Here is a 25,672-nt window from a genome sequence, read left to right on the forward strand (position 1 = left end):
CGGTTTCGGCGCATCGCGCTTCTCTTTCAAGCCCACGCGAAAGCCGGCTCCTCGGAAAGCGCCGAACGAGAACGACGCTGTGTTGAAGTCTGCGGTGGATATAACGACGAAGGAGTTGTATGATAAGATAGAGTTTTTGGATGTGGATGGTGGGCGGTGGAAGCAAGGGTGGAAGGTGAGTTATGAAGGAGAATGAGTGGGATTCGGAGAAGTTGAAGGTGATTGTGGCGCCGCTTCGCATAATGATCCAGGGTGGAAGCTCACGGTGGAGGAGTATTATGAGAAGCAATCTAGGAATATTACTTGATACATTGTTAATACACTTTCTAAGGTAATCTGGGTTTTTTTTTTTGCTCTTTTTATTTTTTGTGGGTTGACTTGTAGTTGAAATGATTGATTAGTCAAATGGTGAACTGGGTTTTGCATATTTTTTGTGTTCTTTTTCTTTTGGGTTGAATTGTATTGGAATTGATGAATCAAATAGTAAAGTGGGTTTTGCTTTCTCTTTTTTTCTTTTTTTTTTTTTTTTTTTTAAAAAACTTTTATTTTTATACTGGCTTTCTTGAATTGTAGTGGAAATGATGAATAAAATTGTGAGGTGGGTTTTGATTCTTATGATTTTTTTTTGGGGTTGAATTGTAGTAGAATTGTTGAATCAATGGTGGATTTAAAAGATTTGATGTTTTGGTTTGTGATTGAAATTTGTTTATGATGGTTTTTTTTTTTTTTGAGAGGTGATTGATGAAGGTTGATTTGTATTGGAATTAATGAATCAAATAGTAAAGTGGGTTTTGATTCTTTTTATTATTATTTAAAATTTTTAATTTTATATTGGCTTTCTTGAATTGTAGTGGAAATGATGAATCGAATGGTGAGCTGGGTTTTGATTCTTATGAATTTTTTTTTTTGGGGGTTGGGGGGGGGGGGGGGTTGAATTGTATTGGGATTGTTGAATCAAATGGTGGGTTTTAAAAGTTTTTGATTTTTTTTGGCTGGTTTTTGACTTGGTTTGTGATTGAAATTTGTTTATGATGGTTTGTTTTTTGGGAGGTTATTGATGAACTTGTTGTTAAAACAAAGAGGTTTAACATGTAAACGGTTTTACTTTTTGGGTTTGGATTTTTCTATATAGAAACCAAGGTTAGAAGAAGAGGTTGTTATGTGGGGGGACATCTTAGGCTCTGATGACTTTTAAATAGATTTATAAAATGATAAGGGACCACTCCACAACAAATTAATTTTGTTGGTAATATACTTGATTGATACTAATATTATGTAAAAAGAAAGTAAGCTTGGCTCTGAAATCTTTTGGTATACCTATTTGTACTCTGTTTTGTTTTTGATGAATTCATTTTTTTTTTTTTTAAAGAAAGGAAACTAAGCTTATGTTTTTATTTATTTAGAGTATATTACTTATTTAAAAAAAAAATTAGAGTATATTAATTATGAGGTTTAGTAAGATTCTATGGACTTCTGATGTGCAGGATTCTCGGCGCAAATTTATATGGGAAGAGATGTCTTATTTGGAGAGATGGTGGAAGGATTCCTCTGAGACCAAAAGAGACTCATTTATCAATTTAGTAAAGAATGGGCAACTCGAAATTGTTGGAGGTGGCTGGGTAATGAATGATGAGGTAATTTATATTCATGGGCTTTTATCTGAACTAAAATAAGGCCAGTTGTGATTTAAAACCCTTAGCATCCATAAATCATGGCTAAGATTATATCTAAAATCATCCTTTCTATTAACTTTTTCCCTCCAAATTGTTAATATTGGAATAGATAGTTTTCTAATGAACAGGAATCTTGACTTTGCATGGCATTCTTTCTTGATGCAGGCCAATTCACATTATTTTGCCATTATCGAGCAGGTAAACTGAATGCCTTTTCCTATTTTCTTTTATTATTGTTACAATTGTATAGATTTTTTCATTGAGCCTTCTTCATGTGACACTCGATGGAGTTAAATATTCTCATAGTTCAGGGCATATGCAAATCTATGTTGTGATTTTTATTTATTAACCATCTGATGTTGGGCTTGTTGGACCAGTGTTAATTTTTTTGTGATAATCTTGTGTGTTTAGTTATTGTGTTGTGATGTTACAAGTTTATATTTAATGAGTTTCTTTAATGGTGCAACCATTGCATGGCTAGAGGAAAAAGTCCATTTTGGAGGCCTAAGATTAAGGGAACACCCAATAAGAAGTGTCTGTGGTAGTTAATCAGGTTATTAATGTTTGATTTAGTAGTTTTTTTTTTTTTTTTTCTTCTTCTAGAAAGTTAATGTAATTTTCATAATTTAGTAATCATCCATTACGAGTCCTGGTTGTGGGCCTTGGGTTTTAGATTTTGGGCTTACTCATATGGTAGAAATTTGATCAACAGAAGAATTAAGTGTTTTAAGTATTGTGGCACGATGGCTTTAGTATGTTTTTCTTACTTCCTTTCTCTATTCTCTCTCTCTTCTCTTTTAACATTGCTACTATTTCCTTACATCCGCACTATTTAATATTTATGCTACAGTTCACGGTTATTGTTTACATCTTGTGGACAGATTTTATATCAGTTTCTTCTCACCTCTTTTACAGCTCTAAATTAAATCTTTCTCCTTCCCTATAGAAACCTTGGTTATTCTTGAATCCTAACCTTTTTTTTTAATTATTATTTTTTTTTATGTAACGGAATTTTTTTAATTGATAGATTACTGCATGCTCATGATGGTGAACACATTGTAACGGTTTAACCTAAAGAATTGCAAAACCCTTCCTTTTAAAGATCTAAACCTTACATTTACAAATTCTCCTTACCTTAAACCTATCACAAGCATGCGATTGTTAGATTCCCCAATCCATCCTAGATCACTCTTTATATTTCTCTTCTCTGGGATATGTCATCTGGAACATTTATGACATCTTGGAGTCAATTTATATGTGAGGGTGGTGAGTCTGGTGACTAAGTACCATTTTAGTTTTGGGCATTGTTATGTTTTTGTAGTTTTCTTTGGCACAGTCTATGCTGCTATGTGTTTGGTTATTCTGGCTCTTTGTTGAAAATTGAATACTGTGTATATATATTCATCACATATGCATAGCTTTGCATGCTGGGAAATAGCCATTTTTGTTTCAAAGAATTTATAATCATGGTCAAGGATTTGGCTAGCTCTGTGTTTCTGGTACTATTGTATTCAGAAATGTTTATTGAATTCTTATCCCATTTTGAGTTGCTGATCTGACTCTGCAATTCATGTATCAGATTACAGAGGGGAATAGGTGGTTGAATGAGACAATAGGAGTAATTCCTAAAAATTCTTGGGCAATAGATCCATTTGGTTACTCACCTACCATGGCATATCTTCTCCGTCGCATGGGTTTTGAGAACATGCTTATCCAGAGGACCCATTATGAGCTGAAGAAGGAACTCTCGCTGCATAAGAATCTGGAATACATATGGCGCCAGAGCTGGGATGCTGAAGAATCTACTGATATTTTTGTCCATATGATGCCCTTCTATTCATATGATATTCCACATACTTGTGGGCCGGAGCCTGCTATTTGTTGTCAATTTGACTTTGCTAGATCAAATAACTTTGGGTATGAACTTTGCCCCTGGGGACAGCATCCAGTAGAGACCAGTCAGGATAATGTTCAGGAGAGGGCACTATTATTACTAGACCAATACAGGAAGAAATCAACTCTATACCGGACAAATACACTTCTTGTTCCTCTTGGAGACGATTTCCGTTATGTCAGCACTGATGAAGCAGAATCGCAGTTTAGGAATTACCAATTGTTATTTGATTATATCAATTCTAATCCAAGTTTAAATGCGGAGGCAAAGTTTGGTACTCTAGAAGACTACTTTCAAACCCTGCGCGAGGAGGCTGATAGAGTAAATTATTCACGTCCTGGTGAGGTTGGGTCTGGTCAGCTTGAAGGTTTTCCTTCTTTATCAGGTGACTTCTTTACTTATTCTGATAGGCAACAGGACTATTGGAGTGGCTATTATGTTTCAAGGCCTTTCTTCAAGGCTGTTGATCGGGTACTAGAGCAAACACTGCGTGCTACAGAAATGATGATGGCTTTATTGCTTGGGTATTGCCATAGATCGCAATGTGAAAGGCTGCCCATGGGGTTTTCCCACAAGTTGACAGCTGCAAGAAGAAACTTAGCTCTTTTCCAGCATCATGATGGTGTCACTGGTACTGCTAAGGATCATGTGGTTCAGGACTATGGGAATCGGATGCATGCTTCTTTGCAGGATTTGCAGATTTTTATGTCTAAAGCCATAGAAGGTCTGCTTGGTATCCGCCATGACAAATTGGATCAAAACCCTTCTCAGTTTGAGTCAGAACAGGTGAGATCCAAATATGATGTTCAGCCAGTGCATAAGGCAATCAGTGCCCGTGAAGGAACTCATCATTCAGTGGTCTTTTTTAATCCTTCAGAGCAAACAAGAGAAGAGATTGTGATGGTTATAGTTAACAGGCCGGATGTTGCTGTGTTGGACTCAAACTGGACATGCATTCAAAGCCAAATTTCTCCCGAATTGCAGAATGACAAAAACAAGATTTTTACTGGGAGGCATCGTGTCCACTGGAAAGTTTCTGTTCCTGCCCTGGGGTTGCAAACATATTACATTGCTAATGGCTTTGGAGGTTGTGAGAAGGCAAAACCAGCAAGACTAAAACTTTACTCTGAGTCTAATTCATTAACTTGTCCTATTCCATATGCTTGCTCAAAAGCAGAAGGTGATGTGGCTGATATCCAGAACAAGCATCAGACACTTACCTTTGATGTCAATCATGGCTTGTTACAGAAAATAAGCTTTAAAGATGGCTCCCAAAATTTCGTGGGTGAAGAAATTGGTATGTACTCTAGTACCGGTGGGGCTTACCTATTTAAACCTGATGGTGACTCACAGCCTATTATTGAAGCTGGTGGGCAGATGGTGATCACTGAGGGCCATCTGATGCAGGAAGTGTACTCCTATCCAAGGACAGCATGGGAGAAATCCCCCATCTCCCATAGCACCCGTGTATATAATGGAGATAACACTATACAGGAGTTTCTCATTGAGAAGGAATATCATGTTGAGCTTCTTGGTAATGATTTTAATGACAGGGAATTAATAGTTAGATACAAGACAGATATTGATAACAAAAGGATCTTTTACTCTGATCTAAATGGCTTTCAGATGAGCCGGAGAGAAACCTACGACAAGATCCCACTGCAGGGAAATTACTACCCTATGCCTTCTCTTGCATTCATGCAAGCATCCAATGGTCAGCGGTTTTCTGTGCATACTCGACAGTCGTTGGGTGTGGCAAGCCTTAAAGAGGGATGGTTAGAGATTATGCTTGACCGCCGATTGGTAAGAGACGATGGACGTGGTCTTGGGCAAGCAGTGATGGATAATCGTCCTGTGAATATAGTCTTCCACATCCTTGTGGAATCCAACATTTCCACCACTCTAAGCTCGGTTTCCAATCCTTTTCCCTTGAGCCCCTCTCTTCTTTCTCATCGTGTTGGTGCTCATTTGAACTATCCATTACATGCGTTCGTTGCGAAGAAGGCACAGGACTTATCAATGCAGCCACTCCCAAGATCCTTCTCTCCTTTAGCTGCTCCCTTACCATGTGACTTGCATATTGTGGGCCTTAAGGTTCCTCGGCCTTCAAAATATTCTCAGACCCTGCCTGAAGATCCTAGGTTTGTTCTAATCTTACAAAGGTATCATTGGGATTCTTCATACTGTCGGAAGGGCAGATCACAGTGCGTCAGTTTTGCTGATGAGCCAGTGAATCTGTTCTACATGTTCAAGGGGCTTGCAGTACGGAATGCAAGAGCAACTTCTTTGAATCTTTTGCATGAAGACACAGAGATGCTTGGATACACTGAGCAGCTTGCAGATGTTGCTCAAGAAGGACATGTGCTCATCTCTCCCATGGAAATACAGGCTTACAAATTGGAATTACGGCCGCACCAATGAATAAGTTGACTTTGCTGATGCTAATTGTTCTGGCTTAGTGAAGACTGATTCTTCATAGCACACTGCCAATCTCTAGGGATGAATCATCAATGATCTGCTTTCTCACTGAAACATCTGATCAATCCAAAGCTATGGATGGGCAGAGACAATTTTTAGAAGTCACGGGACATTGTGAATAACTGGGATGTTAACCTTGCTGAGGAAGTTCACTAAAGCATATCGGCATGATATATTTTTGGTGTACAATTAACTGGGTTGTTTGCAAAATACTTGATAGAAAATTCTTACTTTTGACTTGCTTGTAAGTACTACGTTTGGCACGTAGCATTTATATTTAGCTCTGTAAACTTCAAATATGTTTGAAATTTTTCTTAGTGGTTAATTTTTGAATTTTTTTTTTTTTTTAAAATGAGTTTGAAATTCATATTTTAGTTTAATATCTTGATTCTTGAATAATAATGTATGAAAAGTATATTATTATTTTTATTGCCTTATTAATGTGTAATACAAGTTTTTATTTTTATTGTTTTCCCAACTCAAATATTTTGTTTTTTGTTTATTGAGTCCGAGAGAAATCAGTGGGCATCAGTAACTGGAACAAAATTGCTAATATATTTATACAACAGTTTATGCATGATTGGTAATTAAAAAGTTTTCAAATGGAATATCATTTTAATCCTTGTTTTGTGTTTTTTAGGGTGTTTTTGGATGTATGGGAAAAATGAGGTATACTGGCCAATATATATGGTGATATGTAAATATTTTTTCCTGGGCTGTGCTGAGTGACGTTCACAATGCTGCATTCTCATTCATACTTTTTCAAAGTAGGTGATAATATATATATATTTTTTGAGAAACAAGTAGGTGATAGTATTAATAAACCATTCAGTCTACAAGTGGAAAGCACTGCGATAATAGTAATTTTAATAATTAATCCCACTAGTCGCAACACAATGCATAATAATTACGTGTGACAATTATAAACTTTTGTATAGATATTTTTTATATTATTTTTAGTTCAGTAAATGGTTTGGTACTTCTTCCAACCACACAACAGAATTTTAAACATAAAGAGTTTACTTATTGCAGCATTGTTTTATTATATTACTAACTATTTCGAGTGCTTGTATGAAATAGTTAGTACCTACCAAATAGATAGTACCTCAGTATTGCATTGGATCTTAATCCACGAGTTGGATCTTAATCCATGATTTTCTAGTCTATTGTTCAATTGAGACAGTTCCATTATCAACAGTGCATACAATGACTCTACAATTTCATGAATTGGCATCAGCTCAACCTTGTATGCCTCCATGAGCCATGCCCAACCCCTCCCCTCTCTTACATAGAGAAAAGGATACTCAAAAAAAAAAAATTAAAAAAAAAATTAAAAGACTGATTTTAAAGATATGCAATGGGCATGGATTCCTTCAATGAAAATTTCCTATGGATGAAATTTCAGTTGGCAGTTGCCATCAAATTGACTTGGATGTCGTTGTTCTAGAGGCAACTAAAATTGGATATTCAGTTGAGAGCAGATTTCACTGGGGTATATGAAAAATTAGAAGGTGATTTACCAGTAGTACTCGTATATCAGAAACCTCTCATTCATATTCAAAAATATTCCAAGTCTACAAATCCGCAATCAGCTATCCAACATTACAATTGATATGGCCGGCATATTTGGTCTAGTTTGTTCCTGTACCTCAATCATATAGTTCCACTGTAAGAACACAAATGAGGAAAAAAGAAAAAGATAAAATTACAACAAAACTAAGAGGCATTGCAGGATCTCTGTATCTTCGATATCATAAGATAATCTCCTCCTGTACGCTGACATTAAGAGTCTTATTTGGCAGAACAATGCTGTTTATCACCACAATTTCATCTTCCACTGTCACTGCTTCTCCTGTGAAAATGATAAATTAATAGTCAACATTGGCGAAGAACATTGGGATTACAGCTGTTGTAACATCAAAAGCCTTGAAATATATAAGACACAAACAAGAAAGAGAGGATGCATACCGAGGATAGTAATTCCAAGCTTTGCATTGTAGTCTCCATCAGCCTGAATCAGTCAATTGAATTTTAGTAGCCACAATAGCTAGGAATGACATGAACATATTTGATTTTACAAGGTTCAAATAAGACTTGTGATTTAGAAAGAGCCATGGTGATAGGAAATTCTAGTAAAAATGTTGGTAACACAGTTTTGTCTTTCAAAGGAATGAAATGTTTGTTGATAAGCACAAGAGTAAGATGATTTCTTTGTGCTTGAGTGGCACGACATAATAACTTAACTGGATTGCTAAACTAATTTATTTCAATAAGCCTTCAATTATACCTCAAGCTTAAACTTTGACCCCAAGGTCAAAATGAAGCTTCATTTATTCAAAAAAAAATTTCCCTTCTTTAAAGAAAAATTCTGTCCTATAAAATAAAAAATAAAAGGTGCTATTCTCACTCAGTTAACATCAGGTCACTCCTCCAGGGTCTATTTGGTTAGGCGTTTTGGGAGATTAAAATAGCGTTTTTAAAACCCAAAACTCTGTCTTGCAACCACAACTCCTTATAGCTTTTTACAAACGATCATTTTAAAAACATAGTTTTCCAACAGCTTATACAAACGCACCCCAAATGATCCTAGGGAATACAACATAATGAAAACTGCATCACTGCACTTGCCTGGACACGTGCCCATTTGCCAAGAGATGATTTCCATCCAACAATAGAATTTATGATAACAGCATTTTCCTGTCAAGAAAGAAGCATTTTATCAAATGTTGTATGAGAACAGGAAAACACACCATCATCAGCTTCTAGGTACCATAGCTTATTATGTATTTATCATGTAGTCTTTTTATATATCCAGTTCTGTACCTGAATTTCAACATCATCCAAGACGATGCAACCTATAAGCCTTACGCCTGCACCTACACGAACATTTGCTGAAATAGAGACATTGGGACCGATCTGTCCAAAAAAGAAACTCAGAAAATTCACATGGAAAAGTGGGGAGGGAAAGAGGGGGGCAGGGGGTGGGGTGGGAGAGATGTGAAAAGATAGAAAATTCAAAGTAGTCAAAGACAGGAAATTCTTGGGTTGCAGCCTAGTAAAAGAAGTATTAATATTCAGTATAGGCCACTTAAAGAATTTGTGTGCTTGGTGTACATGCAAATGCTTGTCCAAAGCCAAGTTAGCCAGAATGCTTGATAATTTTGAAGGACATGATTCCATTTTCTTTGCATTACATTGAAACCCTACCTTTAAATTAGTTGTGTCAGGCATAACTACGCATCAAATATTAATCTATTTGATCCTCCTCTCATTTCCTCCAAATTAAGAGTTTACCAGGTTTGTTCCTACCATCCTAGAACATTCACCCCAAATGTTTTCAAACTATTGGGTTTTACTTGCTAAGTATCAAATATTGGGATTTGCAATTGGTAATGAACCACAATGGATGAGCTAACCGACTATCGAAGCCTACTTATTTCTAGCTCATACTGTTATACATTTGATTCCATAGTACTTCAATGGGTTACTACCAATGGACGTTTGGGTATCTCATATATTGATTCTCATCAATATAAATTTTTTTTTAATAACATTTTTGAAGAACAGTGAATAGGGGGTACTGCTAGCATACAGATTATGGAAGGAGATGAGGTGACACTACCTTTGCAGTTGGATGAACTTTTGCAGATGGATGAACGTAAACATCACCAATAACTGTAGCACTTTTAGTACCATCTCCACCAGCCAAAAGATGGGGGGAAGTCAATCGGAATTGGGCAAGATACAAAGCCGAACATTTTAAAGATATTCTGTAATCAAGACAGATTTAGATGAGGAAATGTAATCCAAAGTTATGAATAATTGGAAAAAGATTGAAAATATGGGCACAATTATTGTACCCTGGAGTTTTTATCTGCACCCAGAAATCCATGGTCTCATATGTATACAATTGCTTCTTTCCAGCAAGTGGTGACAAAATATCTTGGTCCAATCTTACAAAATCCTTAGGAAGGTTTCTGTTAAGAGAAACAACAATCAGCAAATGACAACTGAAACAAACTGCAGCTTTCATAAATCAACAGATGAATCAAAGAAACGTTGTCTAAAAAATGCTACATATAATTCAGTGAATTTGTAATTACAGTGAAAAGGGAACATATTTGCAAAGAATATAATACATGTCATGAATATATTCTACAAAAACACATGGAAGCTCAAATAGCAATGCTCCAGTACTTCATAATGTGAAGTGTAATATTGCTTTCATGCCCCGAGAAGGAAACCCACATAATTATGTATCCAATTCCTATATTGCACTTCCATTGAAAAATCTAGCTTAGAAACATTTTGCATTTGCTATAATGCAAGCAAGATCAACATCTATATATCAATCAAATTATATATATGATCTGTAACTCATGTTTCAATGCATCTATGTGTGATGCATGCTGTGGTGCAACTAAAAATTTTCACTGTGTTTTCTGAATATCAGTTCCATAACATATTAAAATTATGCTTTTCAATATGAAAGTAATAGTACAAGTTAAACCTTGTCAAAGAATGAAAGGCTTCCAAGCTGGACACATGACGTAGATTGGCTGCAATAAAAAAAAAAGAAAGAAGAAGTCAGATTCAAACAGGATGGAAAACTTGTTTTGCATATTCCACACCAAATGATCTTGTGAGAACTTAATGACTACAACAAGCAGCATCTCCATTTCATTAAGTACTTGAAATACTCAGCTAAGTCACGTTTTAAATATTCTGTGCTGATCCAAGAAAAATAATTCTTTTATTTTAGTATAGCTAATAATTTAAATCAAACAATTCAACTTGTCATAAGGGCTCAAGAAATTAAAGACTGCTCACAAACCATATTCCATTACCAAGTTAATCTCACACTTCTCATCATCTGATTAGATGTAAATTTATTGCTAATGATCTCTGTTTGTGGTTAATTCCACAAATTGTAAAGCACTCTATTAGCCAAAAAAGTTCAATAATTGTCTTCCTAATTTGGAATGCATGTTTGAGTTTTAAAAAGGAACATTATGCATCACCATGTCCATCAATAATCATTTGTCATTTTCACTTAAGCTTCAAGACATGTCTCCAGTTTTTCATAAAGGTTTAAAGCAGTTGTAGTAAACAGTTTTTCATAAATACTGTAGTCTGTAATGATGAAAATTTGTAGTAGACTGGAGCTAATCTAAAATACACAGCAATAACTAATTAGGGATGTGATGCATAAATACAAACCTGTATCTTCCCTGTGAGTGGAGACACCTTCAATGGCAGTGAAAATCTCTGGGGTAAAGACGTAGACACCACAGTTGATCAGATCACTTACCTACGTGTCATGAACATAGTTAACCCAAATTAAACATGGCCAGAAGTGAGGAACCCTGAGCAATCAAATAAGGCTATCAAAAACCAATTAAGTCAGAACACTGTGCACAAAAAGTACACATTGTACATACAAAGGTCTCAGGTTTCTCAGTGTAGTGCAACAGCTCTTTGGTGATTGGATCAGCAATCAACTCACCAAACTGGTTTGCTGATTCAGCAGAAACCTGCACATAAAGCCAGAAAAAATATAATAAATGAAGAGCATTTGCAATTGGTGATGATGTTGTAAGATAATTCTGCATTTATGCATTTACCAACCTTGATTACTAACATTGTTCCCATCCCACCGTATCTTCTATGGGCCTCTGTTGAAAAGAACAATACAAGTGAAACAATTACATTTTCTACAACTTATGTACATAAAAAGAAACAAATATATCATTATAATAAATGTCATATATGAACATGATTTATCTGAAACAAAAGTTATATTCATAAGCCATTTAACACACATCATACATAGAGTGAAACTCACCAAGCATGTCAGGTAGTGGAAAATTGCAGCAAACATCACAATTCAGCAAAAAGATATGCGACTGCACAAAGGAAGTAGATGTATGTATGAGTACTAAAGCACACATATAACAAGTTCACCATTTATTCTATTAATTACAGAAATAAGCACCTTTAAAAAGTAACAGAGCAAAGCTTGATTTCTCATGCTTGGACCCCCCTCCCCAACAAAAAAAACATATTGCAAAAAAGAATGATAAACAAGATCAGAGTTCATACTGGGCTGTCTTCCATTATCATATCTCTAAAGTAGTAAAGGCCACCAGCCGAACCATGTGGCTTGTCCTCTTTCAAATACCTAGATTCATCACAATCAACAAGAAACCACTTCAAGATATGCACACACCTAGTTGAATCCATGACCTGATCCTCCGCCCAACCTTATGAGAGGAAGGAGTGTCATTTGAGCCAATGCTCATTGGTGATCCAACATTCCAACATTGTCAAAGCATTTTACAACCATCACACAACATAAAAATTCAAAATTCACTCACTACTCACCTCACAGGTACTTTCAACTCATTGGATATTGAAGACACATATAGCGCGAATTCGCGCTCCTCATAAAACCCAATCAAAAAAATCTGGGCCAAATTTGGTATCTACAACAAAAACAACAGAAACCAAACAATCCCACCAAGCAATTCAACAAACATATATAACTCTGATCTCCAATATTGAAAATCCCATTTATCCTTCAACTAGTAAATGCCAAAATGCCGTAAAGAAAGAATTTTTCTTCAACAATTTTCTCAGTAACCAAACAAAGTGAAATGGGAATTTTTTATTTTTAAAAAAGCTAACCCTTTTACAAGCTGAAATTGGATGATGAACCATTGGTTGACCAGCCAAAGGGAATAAGGGTTTAGGAGTATTGAATGAAAGAGGTCGAAATCTAGTCCCTGCCCAACAACAACAACAACAACAACAACAAAAAAAAAAAAAAAAAAAAAAATCAAATAATTATACAAAATTCAAAAAAATTATATATAAAAAATGAAGAAAATTTCCATGGAAGCAGAGTTTAGAGTTTATATACCTTTTGTGGGTCCACCCACCATGATAACGGCGACCACCTTCTCCTCCGAGCTCTCCATGTTCGAAAATTCTACTAGATCTTTTAGCTTCTCATACAATGGCTTTGTAAATAATATGGTACATATAAAAAGCAAAGGAATTTGGAAAGTGTGTTCTGTGATTGCGGGAAAGAAGAAAGTAAAGTAGTTTGTAGTGGTGCTGCAGAAAACAAGTACCTGACTATCAACTCAGCTGTAACGGTTCTTTTGGAGTCAAAGTGAAACACACAGAAAGAGAGGATCTTTTAACTGAGTATATGCTGGGATGCCAAGGAAGTGATTTAAACGCTAAAACTTTTTCTTTTAATTTTTAATATAAGTCACGCTATCTAGTACCCTTAATGGACCATACGAATGTTTTGCTACCATTTTCATACAAAATAAATATAAAAATGTATAAAACAGTTAATTATTTTTTTTAATTTTTTATAAAATATTTTTAAAAATATGTCATAAACTAATGTCTTCAAGGCATTATTTAAGTTTTCCCTTTAAATGTTAGGTACTAATTAGGTGTTTAGACTTTGGACAGTGAGTAGTGCTTAAAAAAAAGGTCACTTGATTATTTCTATTACTTCTATATCGGCCAACAAATAAAGATTCATTTTTAGGTATTTGATTTTTATGTATTTTCTAAGAAATTCAATCGTTACAATAAATGAGGAGGAATAATCACTAAAAATTATTAGCAAACTTTATATATATATATATATTTTTTTTTTTTGAGATCTTATCAAACTTGATAGGTAATTACACTATAATAATTTTTTTTTCTCTCTAAGTTACTAGGCGTGGAGAATGTGATCACTTTGGGTAAAGGAATTGAGTTAGCGGTTTTTCTGTATGTCAGTTTTGTGGATATGGTTCTAGACTTCTAGTTCTATGATATACTGTGCGGTTCGGTATCTTGTAATGGAAGCAGAAACTTAGTTTTTAATTTATTTGTTATTCTATTTACTCCTAAATCATTCATTTAAAATTAATGTTAAATTGTTTGTGAGTTGCATTGTCCACCTCTTCTGATGAGAAGAACTGGGGTTTGAATCCCTCACTATACTGTGCCAGTGAGGCTTACAAGTTACAATTTGTTACTTTCAATAACTAGTTAAGTTTGTCAAGTGACAAGAATCCCGACATTTTGAGTTAACCAAGAATTATGACCAGTGGCTTAAATGAACAACTCAAAGATATCAACTTTAATACCAAATTCCCAAATCCAGATTGATGTTAGAGTATGAGAGATGAGATAGCATCAAACAGCAAAAAAGAAAAAGAAAAAAGAACAGGAGTCACACCTCTCCTTTGCTGACAATAGCATCAAGCCTGCAACGTTCTTTCCTCTCGAACGTTGTTCACTTGTTTTTTTGGGACTCTGAGCTAATGCCGAAGCACCTCTCCTAACAAAAAATAATGCAAAAAAATTAAAAAAATTTTTTTTTTCCATGAAAGCAGAGTTTATAGTTTATATCTTGGGTGGGTCCAATGTCCATGAAATCTAGTCCGAGCTCTCCATGTTCGAAAACTGTGGATCTAAACTCAATAAACTAGTGGGTTTAGTTACGAACTTTGTAATATATTGACAATGACTTATTGATTTTAATTTGATGGTTGTATGGATAATCATGGATATACTATCCATTTTGATTCACCAATGTTGTGGATGAATAGGAATTATAACATTGTTTTGAACAATGTAATACAGGGAGTTATTACATTATCTTGAACAAGAATAATGAAAGTTCCATTTTGAATGGTTGTTTGTTGAGTTTCTTGAACAATGTATGGTAGGGTATATATCTTATGAAGTGGTTGTAGCGGACTGTCCAAACTTCTATGAAAGTTTGGGAAAAAAAATATATTATTTTATTTTAGTGTAATTTATTATATCTTGTTAGATTATTAGTATCTGGGGATAATATATATATATATATATAGAATTGGATTCAAGTTACACCTGGTGTAACTCTAAGTAATGTTACACCACCCAATAACTTATTACTGAATTAATATTTTGAAAATCCAACCGTTGAATTATATGTTCTATATGTTCTTAATATTCATGCAAATTTTCATATCAATCGGATGCTATTTACCATTTGATCTATAAACTAATCTTTTATGCATTATTTTAAACTATAAAAATTTGAATTTTAACAATTGATTGATGACATGACTAAATCCCTCTAGATATCTGCCAAATCTCGGCCATATTTCCATAGATACGAAGAAATATCGGCCAAATCTCGTTAGATCCGGCCAGATCTGACGAGATCCGGCCAGATTTCGGCCAAAACCGGCGAAATCGGAAAACCCGAAACCGACCGAGCAAACCCGAAACCCGATACGACCCGAACCGCTTGATCTGAAACTGCATCCGGGTCGGTTGCGGGTTGGAATCTTCTCCACCCGAGACGGTCGGGTCGGGTCCGGATCGGGCACAAACCCGACCCGGCCCGACCCGTGGACACCCCTAGACATGACTATTAGTCTTTGATCATCTCAAAATTTTGCAAGTATGAAAAATATACGAAGATAATGTAATCTAACGGTGGATTTGTCAATATTTGCATCCAATGAAAAAATATTGAGTGGTATAACATTGCTTAGAGTTACACCAGGTGTAACTTGAACCCAACCCATATATATATATATATATTACATTCTCAAATATCACTTTATTTAATTTATTAACTTATTTTACAACTCACTTTACATTCCAGTTTTTATTTTTACATACAACTCAATAAAATAATATAAATTACCTAATAAAATAATAAAAAGTACTCTCCTCCCATTCTCTTTTTCTCTACACACACAACAACAAGATTAATTTTTTTTTTTCTTTACAACCTACATGCAACCTTTACTATTCATAAGTTGCAAAGTTTTTTAAGTTTACAAACCCGGATGGAGTGGGTTTTAAGTGGCTTGAGTTGTAAAATAGAAACTAGGGGTGTAAAATGCTAGTGCTCTTAAGGTGTACTTTATATATTAATTAAAAGTCAAAACTAAATTTAATATTGCAAATTTAAACTTGTATATAGGGTCAACAATTTATACACCGTTAGATCCAGGTTGCAGCAAAATTTTAATTGTAAAGTAGATTCTCTTAATTTAAAATGAAATAAAAATGATCTTGTTTGAGAAAGAGAAAGGCAGCCTTTTAGCACTATTTAGTGATAATAAAGAAACAAAACTTTTTTATAACAACATGCATGTTAAAATTGAAAACTATAATTTGAACAATATTACTTTTCTAGAAGCTCACCACAACACTATTTTTTGTGTTTCGCTTTATACTCTTTCAATCACAACTTGCAATGCATTTGTTTAATTTTTCTTATAAAATAATTAAGTTTTAAAATGAAAAAAAAAAAAAAAAATTCAAACTCACAACATACCATGGTTGGTAAAGAATAAAAAATGAAACATAAAAGTGGGATAAAGAATTTATGTTTGTATTAGCTTGAATCTATTATCCTTGCCATAATAAAGTAGTTAGAACTAGTGAGATGACCACCACACCACGGCCGTGGTGGCAATGAATAATGATGAAAGTAGTGCAAGAAGGGATTAAATTTGGCCCATTGATACTAGAAATTTTGTTTATTTTGGTTCCATTAATACTTGGAGTATATATAGTTTAGTTTCAGCGACTGTGACAGCGAAGGAAGAAGCATTTAATATGCCATATATCATGTATTTCTCTCTACTATCAGCTCATGCCACCACACCACACAGGCAAAAATTAAGGTGCCATCATATATATTAAACAATTGTCACACTCACAAAATAACTTCTCTCCCTAGTAGGAGTTTATTTCCTCTCGTTTGAATACGAGTTGCTCCATCGTTTGAATACGAGTTGCTCCATCCCTAACCTTCTGTTTTAGGAGTTGTATAGTTACTTTTTTGTTCCCGTTAGGCAGGAGTCAATATTTCCCAGTTATGGATCTAAGTATTCTCTCTAACTTACAGAACTTGCAACTCACAAAAGAAGAAGAAGAAGCTATTCCTATCACTGTCACAAATTACTCAGGCCTCTTTGACAAATGTTCCCTAAGTCTTTTTGGGTGGCTTCTCTCTGATCGGCAACAGAACTAACGTGCTCTGAAAAACACCCTTAGATCAACATGGAAAATGGGTCCAGACATGAGAATTGTGGAAGTTGGAAATAATATACTCCAATTCAAGTTTAGCTCAAAGTATCAATTGGAGTGGGTTGAGAGGTGTGGGCCTTGGAGCTTTGATAACAACCTCCTCTTACTCTGTAGATGGAAAAAAGGGCTGACTTCCACAAATATTTCTTTACCCATTCTCCTTTTTGGGTTCAAATTTGGGGTCTTCCTTTTGAGCATATGTCACAGGAAGTTGGGGAAGAGATTGGTAGCAAGTTAGGTAGATTTATTGAAGTCGATAGGCGTTCGTGGCAATCTAATCAGGCAAAATTCATGAGAGTTCGTGTGGAGTTGGAGATTGATAAGCCATTGAGAAGGGGAGCTTATATTGCAAGCACTAATGGTGAACAACTATGGCTTACGTTCAAATATGAAAGACTATCTACTGTTTGCTTCATTTGTGGGAAGCTTGGGCATGATAATAAACATTGCCCAACGTCTGATGTTTGGCAAAGTGCTTGCCATCAATATGGGGACTGGTTAAAGGCTGGGTGGGCCGCAAAAGTGGCAACCAAAGAAAGGAACTCGAGCAAGGACACGATTCGTGTTGTCTCCGATGAGCTTGAAGTGCAGCGAAAGACTAGGCCGACAGCTGGTTCTACTTTAGCATGTTTCGAGGTTTCAGGTCTTAAGGGTGAGAAACAAAGCTTGGAGAAGGGTGATACCTAGGGAAGCGATAACACCACATGTGTGGATGGACAGCTTGCTGGTGACGTACGAGTCTTCAGTGGATCTCCAGAGTAGGTAATGAGTGTTTTGGGTTCTTGTGAGAAGTCATGTGATCATCTAAGGCAGGATAATTCAATTGAGCATAGAGGCTCTTTCTCTCATGGGCCAAAAAGCCCTACTTCACAACGCCCAAAAAGCACTATTTCTCAAGGGAGCCCAAGTACTAAAGCTCCTTTAGATAAGAATGACAAAGACAGCCCAGTGAAGATGAATGCGGCCAGTGTTGTCCAAGTTGGTGTAAGTTTTTTAGGCCGAAGCTAATGAAAAAGGAAAACAGATTTTGGGTAAAGGCAGTCTGAAAAAAGTTGCTCGTGCGAAAGGAAAAGCAAGTGATGATCAAACTTTCGCCCAGATGATGGAGATAGGAACAAAGCGCTTGAGAGCGAAAGAAGCTTCAGAGGAAGAGAACAACCGGGTTCCTAAGCGCTTCTGTAAACCGGTCTTCTCGGTTTTAGCTGACTCTGTCTTAGAGCCAGTTTAATTGGCTGCACTTTTTGGTGCTTAGTTGGGATCCTTGGGCTTTTCTTGTTTCTGTTAGTCTTGTCTTCTTGAAAAGGGAGTTCAACAGGGTAGTACATAAGCTTTTAGCTGGCTAGTGTGTATAAGGTTAATCTTTTAGGTTTGGGAGAGTCCTTCTTTGTTTGCTGTTCCTGCACTGGCAGTTTAGTAGCTAGAGGTCTCTTTTCTTCTTTTTTTCTTTCCTGTTGTACTTCAATTTCTTGTGGCAATGAATCTTTGTTCCCCATCCCAAAAAAAAAAAAAAAAAAGTCTCCATTGTAATGATCTATTCGCACCTTAAATTAAAAATCCCTAAACATTTTGGTTCTCTACTCACATTTTATGTGTCCCAGCTATTAAATGGATGGTAGATTTTGTTCCAAGTTCATTAATTTTATTATAAAACATATAGCCAAGCTAATACCAATAACATTAATAATAGTAGAAGTAACAATATTATAGGAAAAAATTTGCTGAAGAGGATAAAAAAGGTGTTGGATTTTCATCTCACAAAAGAAACTGCACATGTAATCTGTACTGTGTGTACTGTACAAGAGGACTTCTTAAGAGCCACAACAGTTGGCAGTTTGAAACCATCAAAAAGAACTAAGGGAAAATCGAAAATGAAGAGCAGCAAACAATTATAAGAACTGCATGTCCAAATGATTGTTCAATAGCTAAAATTGCATGGGAAGTGAACCAGAAGTTGTCCTAACTAGTTATCAGAGAGACACAGAGAATCCACGTTGTAAGACAGATGTGGGAAATACCAGAACGGATCAAATAGGGAATCATTAGGCATACGTTTTCCCTGGGAAAACATATGATGTCTACCAACCAAGAAACTTACAATGTATCTGCAATTGCGGCTTCCAAGTTCGTATATGCAATTAGAAGGTTGTTGCCTACCTTCCCATCTGGTTATGTTGCAAAATCCTGAGCCCATTGAACGACCCAAAAACAGTGCTTGATCTGCAAAATTCACCATCATCATCCATTCCATGTGCACAAAATTTAGCTCGTAAACTGTGTGTTGGATGGATGCTAATGAAGATACAGCCATCATCAGGTGCTGTCCATCAGAAACTAGACACTGAACTCCACGATTCATATCCATATGTGGACCATGTCCTACGTTTAGCAGGGTCACATGAAGATGAGGACTCAGATGTAGTACTCCAATTTCAGCCTCACTAGTTAAAACATATATCTTACCCTTGAACACAATTGCATCTCGAATCCTCCAAGGAAAAGGAATGTTAAAATCAAATTGAGTCCAATTGGTCTGTGTGGATCTACAAACTTGGAAACATGGCAGGAATTGGCAAAAGGCTACGAGCAAAAACTCTGGCACAGGAGTAGCTACAGAAGCTAGGATGACACGATTATAAGGTTTTGGAGGTTCATGGAAACGAAGTTGATGTCTTGTGAAAGGATGCAGCAGCCAAAGTTGAGAATCTTCCCTCCTATTCTTCTTGTCTAGAAACACCAAGTACCCACAAGTGAACCCAAAACATCTGTTTTGGTTGCTTATAGGGCTGGGCAGTAATACCTTGTACAACCTTTGATCAAAGATGCTATAGAAAGAAATAGCCTTCGACGAGAAGAAGAGAGCAATTGGAGGTTGGGATGCCATAAACTCTTTCTTGTACTCTTCAGCAAATGACTTCCATCCTCTACAGACAGAGCCTAAGATGAGATAGTCTATAACACTAAGTGATTTCTTGGCAATCTCATAAAGCAATTCGTGAGGAAGGTCTGACCATCCCTCCGTCTTTATCTTCTTCATTCCAGGCTCTACCAATTCCAATCCTACCTTTGCACAAATAGAAAATATAGATTAGATTTATGGTTTTGGATTCATAACACTATGCTGTTATTTTTAATGCAGGTTTTTCTCCATTATCACATGCTTGTGCATGCAAGACATTTATTCTTAATAACATATTAAGCTATATATATGTGGAGGCAACATCAATCAGCTTGAGTGTTTTCTGTAACTTATTTCTAAGTGAAAAGTTACACACATATACAGATACTTAAAACATGCTCTATGGTGCAAGTTATGATAATATTGATTTATGGAGTTGTAATTTTTACTACTACTACTAACTGCTCTACAGAAAATTTTCAAAATAAAGATAGGATATATCCATTCATTCAAACATTTCTTGAAACATATACACAAACAACTTTCTCATGCATGCACGGCTTCTACTATATCCACGTAGGTATAAAAACCCATATTCATTTGATGGCAGAAAGGAGCAAACACGCATAAATATCAACATTTCTTGAAACATATACACAAACAACTTTCTCATGCATGCACGGCTTCTACTATATCCACGTAGGTATAAAAACCCATATTTATTTGATGGCAGAAAGGAGCAAACACGCATAAATATCGAATATCTCTCTTGAAGATCAAATCCATTTGGTTACCAAAACGTATATATTTCTTGAAATTCAAAGAATCCATAAACTTAAATCTAACTTAGTTCATTATTTGGAACATAAGAAAAGCAAAACATACCAGTCCAGAAGCCTTGAAACAGTAAAATAACCGGCTGCATTCTGAGAAGAAATGAAAGAGAATTTACTTAAGTCAAGAAGCTCTCTTGAAGAGAAGAGGAAAAAAGAGAGCATTCCAGAGAGAAAAGTGAGAGAGTTATATCTTATTTCATAAAATGCTATTGATTACAATTACAAGGATTTATATCTGTAAGGCTCTTATTGGCCAAATTAACTCACTAATTGTCCTTTCTTGTAATTTAAACTAACTTGGGTCCACTCTTGCAATCTTATAACTAATATCTAACTTGACTCTTCTTGATTTGTTATAACTATAAGGATTACTCTGATTAAAAGAATTGCATCTACTTCGACATTCAGTGTTAATTATAAACCAAACTATGAACAGTTTTTTTGGGGTGGTCCGTCTATGTTTCTGTTGCAATGTCAACTATATAACTAGTAAATAGCATTAAATCAAGTGACAAAAAATCTTCCACAATGATCGATTTGGCGTATAGAAAAAGAGGAGAATCTTGTTCTAACATTGCTTAATCTAGAGTTTCTTGACTTAAGTAAATTCTCTTTCATTTCCCCTTAGAACGCACCCGGTTCTTACACTGTTTGCGTAAGTTGCTATCCAACAATTGCCTTTTTTGTGTGGGTCCCATGCAATGTTCACGGAACTCGAAAGTACAGATTTTTGCAATTTTTTTTTAAAATTGGGTTCTACAATACTATTCACATATTTAAAAATTATTTTGTTACAGTGTTTTCAGTTTTCAGTTTTTAATTTTTAGCAATAAGCGATATCCAAACAGACCCTTTCAAGGCTTCTGGGTTGGTAAGTTTTGCTTTTCTTGTGTTCCAAATAATGAACTAATTTAGATTTAAGTTTATGGATTAATCCTTCAATTTCAAGAAATATATAAGTTTTGGCAACCAAATGGATTTGATCTTCAAGAAAGTTATACGATATTTATGTATGTTCCTTTCTGCCATTAAATGAATATGGGTTTTTATACCTACGTGGATATAGTAGAAGCCGTGCATGCATAAGAAAGTTGTTTGTTTATAGGTTTCAAGAAATGTTTGAATGAGTAGATATATCCTGCGTGAACACCCTTTCCAAATAACGTTAAAAAAAAAAAAAAAAAAAGTCTCCATTGTAATGATCTATTCGCACCTTAAATTAAAAATCCCTAAACATTTTGGTTCTCTACTCACATTTTATGTGTCCCAGCTATTAAATGGATGGTAGATTTTGTTCCAAGTTCATTAATTTTATTATAAAACATATAGCCAAGCTAATACCAATAACATTAATAATAGTAGAAGTAACAATATTATAGGAAAAAATTTGCTGAAGAGGATAAAAAAGGTGTTGGATTTTCATCTCACAAAAGAAACTGCACATGTAATCTGTACTGTGTGTACTGTACAAGAGGACTTCTTAAGAGCCACAACAGTTGGCAGTTTGAAACCATCAAAAAGAACTAAGGGAAAATCGAAAATGAAGAGCAGCAAACAATTATAAGAACTGCATGTCCAAATGATTGTTCAATAGCTAAAATTGCATGGGAAGTGAACCAGAAGTTGTCCTAACTAGTTATCAGAGAGACACAGAGAATCCACGTTGTAAGACAGATGTGGGAAATACCAGAACGGATCAAATAGGGAATCATTAGGCATACGTTTTCCCTGGGAAAACATATGATGTCTACCAACCAAGAAACTTACAATGTATCTGCAATTGCGGCTTCCAAGTTCGTATATGCAATTAGAAGGTTGTTGCCTACCTTCCCATCTGGTTATGTTGCAAAATCCTGAGCCCATTGAACGACCCAAAAACAGTGCTTGATCTGCAAAATTCACCATCATCATCCATTCCATGTGCACAAAATTTAGCTCGTAAACTGTGTGTTGGATGGATGCTAATGAAGATACAGCCATCATCAGGTGCTGTCCATCAGAAACTAGACACTGAACTCCACGATTCATATCCATATGTGGACCATGTCCTACGTTTAGCAGGGTCACATGAAGATGAGGACTCAGATGTAGTACTCCAATTTCAGCCTCACTAGTTAAAACATATATCTTACCCTTGAACACAATTGCATCTCGAATCCTCCAAGGAAAAGGAATGTTAAAATCAAATTGAGTCCAATTGGTCTGTGTGGATCTACAAACTTGGAAACATGGCAGGAATTGGCAAAAGGCTACGAGCAAAAACTCTGGCACAGGAGTAGCTACAGAAGCTAGGATGACACGATTATAAGGTTTTGGAGGTTCATGGAAACGAAGTTGATGTCTTGTGAAAGGATGCAGCAGCCAAAGTTGAGAATCTTCCCTCCTATTCTTCTTGTCTAGAAACACCAAGTACCCACAAGTGAACCCAAAACATCTGTTTTGGTTGCTTATAGGGCTGGGCAGTAATAACTTGTACAACCTTTGATCAAAGATGCTATAGAAAGAAATAGCCTTCGACGAGAAGAAGAGAGCAATTGGAGGTTGGGATGCCATAAACTCTTTCTTGTACTCTTCAGCAAATGACTTCCATCCTCTACAGACAGAGCCTAAGATGAGATAGTCTATAACACTAAGTGATTTCTTGGCAATCTCATAAAGCAATTCGTGAGGAAGGTCTGACCATCCCTCCGTCTTTATCTTCTTCATTCCAGGCTCTACCAATTCCAATCCTACCTTTGCACAAATAGAAAATATAGATTAGATTTATGGTTTTGGATTCATAACACTATGCTGTTATTTTTAATGCAGGTTTTTCTCCATTATCACATGCTTGTGCATGCAAGACATTTATTCTTAATAACATATTAAGCTATATATATGTGGAGGCAACATCAATCAGCTTGAGTGTTTTCTGTAACTTATTTCTAAGTGAAAAGTTACACACATATACAGATACTTAAAACATGCTCTATGGTGCAAGTTATGATAATATTGATTTATGGAGTTGTAATTTTTACTACTACTACTAACTGCTCTACAGAAAATTTTCAAAATAAAGATAGGATATATCCATTCATTCAAACATTTCTTGAAACATATACACAAACAACTTTCTCATGCATGCACGGCTTCTACTATATCCACGTAGGTATAAAAACCCATATTCATTTGATGGCAGAAAGGAGCAAACACGCATAAATATCAACATTTCTTGAAACATATACACAAACAACTTTCTCATGCATGCACGGCTTCTACTATATCCACGTAGGTATAAAAACCCATATTTATTTGATGGCAGAAAGGAGCAAACACGCATAAATATCGAATATCTCTCTTGAAGATCAAATCCATTTGGTTACCAAAACGTATATATTTCTTGAAATTCAAAGAATCCATAAACTTAAATCTAACTTAGTTCATTATTTGGAACATAAGAAAAGCAAAACATACCAGTCCAGAAGCCTTGAAACAGTAAAATAACCGGCTGCATTCTGAGAAGAAATGAAAGAGAATTTACTTAAGTCAAGAAGCTCTCTTGAAGAGAAGAGGAAAAAAGAGAGCATTCCAGAGAGAAAAGTGAGAGAGTTATATCTTATTTCATAAAATGCTATTGATTACAATTACAAGGATTTATATCTGTAAGGCTTTTATTGGCCAAATTAACTCACTAATTGTCCTTTCTTGTAATTTAAACTAACTTGGGTCCACTCTTGCAATCTTATAACTAATATCTAACTTGACTCTTCTTGATTTGTTATAACTATAAGGATTACTCTGATTAAAAGAATTGCATCTACTTCGACATTCAGTGTTAATTATAAACCAAACTATGAACAGTTTTTTTGGGGTGGTCCGTCTATGTTTCTGTTGCAATGTCAACTATATAACTAGTAAATAGCATTAAATCAAGTGACAAAAAATCTTCCACAATGATCGATTTGGCGTATAGAAAAAGAGGAGAATCTTGTTCTAACATTGCTTAATCTAGAGTTTCTTGACTTAAGTAAATTCTCTTTCATTTCCCCTTAGAACGCACCCGGTTCTTACACTGTTTGCGTAAGTTGCTATCCAACAATTGCCTTTTTTGTGTGGGTCCCATGCAATGTTCACGGAACTCGAAAGTACAGATTTTTGCAATTTTTTTTTAAAATTGGGTTCTACAATACTATTCACATATTTAAAAATTATTTTGTTACAGTGTTTTCAGTTTTCAGTTTTTAATTTTTAGCAATAAGCGATATCCAAACAGACCCTTTCAAGGCTTCTGGGTTGGTAAGTTTTGCTTTTCTTGTGTTCCAAATAATGAACTAATTTAGATTTAAGTTTATGGATTAATCCTTCAATTTCAAGAAATATATAAGTTTTGGCAACCAAATGGATTTGATCTTCAAGAAAGTTATACGATATTTATGTATGTTCCTTTCTGCCATTAAATGAATATGGGTTTTTATACCTACGTGGATATAGTAGAAGCCGTGCATGCATAAGAAAGTTGTTTGTTTATAGGTTTCAAGAAATGTTTGAATGAGTAGATATATCCTGCGTGAACACCCTTTCCAAATAACGTTAGATTTCTAACCATTTCATTAGTTGCCCTGTTTTGAAAGTATGTGTGCAACTAGCTTCTCAAGTTTTTAAAACTCGAGTTTCTAAATCTTGAGTTTGCTGTTTTGGTGACACCCTTACGTGGACAAATTTTCCACGTGGAGCCACATAAAATTGAGTTTATAAGACTCAAAATTTGCACACCATATAACACAAACACACACTTTCA

The 25,672-nt window shown here is 35.3% G+C and overlaps 3 protein-coding genes across 4 annotated transcripts; 1 reads left to right on the top strand and 2 right to left on the bottom strand.

The window, feature by feature from the left end:
• On the top strand, positions 1-6,378 carry LOC111999605 (alpha-mannosidase 2; the record flags this gene model as incomplete). Its single annotated transcript, XM_024031737.2, is given in 4 exon segments — positions 1-331; positions 1,485-1,634; positions 1,839-1,871; positions 3,253-6,378. Coding segments are annotated over 3 exon segments (2,889 nt in total). The 3' UTR covers positions 5,989-6,378.
• A 1,201-nt stretch (positions 6,379-7,579) lies between these two features.
• LOC111999606 (uncharacterized) lies at positions 7,580-13,305 on the bottom strand. Of its 2 annotated transcripts, XM_024031739.2 has the most exons (16): positions 13,182-13,305; positions 12,968-13,052; positions 12,733-12,830; positions 12,430-12,530; positions 12,148-12,226; positions 11,891-11,951; positions 11,674-11,720; positions 11,487-11,579; positions 11,266-11,356; positions 10,556-10,604; positions 9,906-10,022; positions 9,668-9,815; positions 8,869-8,961; positions 8,674-8,742; positions 8,014-8,056; positions 7,580-7,897 (listed from the first exon to the last, which is right to left on the bottom strand). In XM_024031739.2, the coding sequence occupies exons 2-16, from the start codon at positions 13,023-13,025 to the stop codon at positions 7,797-7,799; spliced, it is 1,248 nt and encodes a 415-aa protein (XP_023887507.2). In that variant the 5' UTR covers positions 13,026-13,052; positions 13,182-13,305; the 3' UTR covers positions 7,580-7,796. The 2 variants fall into 2 exon arrangements, with proteins under 2 accessions (XP_023887507.2, XP_023887508.2); XM_024031740.2 differs by lacking the exons at positions 12,148-12,226; positions 12,430-12,530 and having other exon boundaries at positions 12,968-13,298.
• Positions 13,306-19,123: 5,818 nt separating this feature from the next.
• LOC111988239 (uncharacterized) lies at positions 19,124-23,601 on the bottom strand. Its single transcript, XM_065760218.1, has 2 exons — positions 22,663-23,601; positions 19,124-20,224 (listed from the first exon to the last, which is right to left on the bottom strand). Exons 1-2 carry the CDS (start codon positions 23,599-23,601, stop codon positions 19,124-19,126), a joined length of 2,040 nt encoding a protein of 679 aa, XP_065616290.1.
• Between the last annotated feature and the right edge of the window lie 2,071 nt (positions 23,602-25,672).

This window comes from Quercus suber, unplaced genomic scaffold (assembly GCF_002906115.3).
Source record: "Quercus suber isolate HL8 unplaced genomic scaffold, Cork oak 2.0 scaffold_358, whole genome shotgun sequence".
In the NCBI taxonomy this organism is placed as follows: Eukaryota; Viridiplantae; Streptophyta; class Magnoliopsida; order Fagales; family Fagaceae; genus Quercus; species Quercus suber.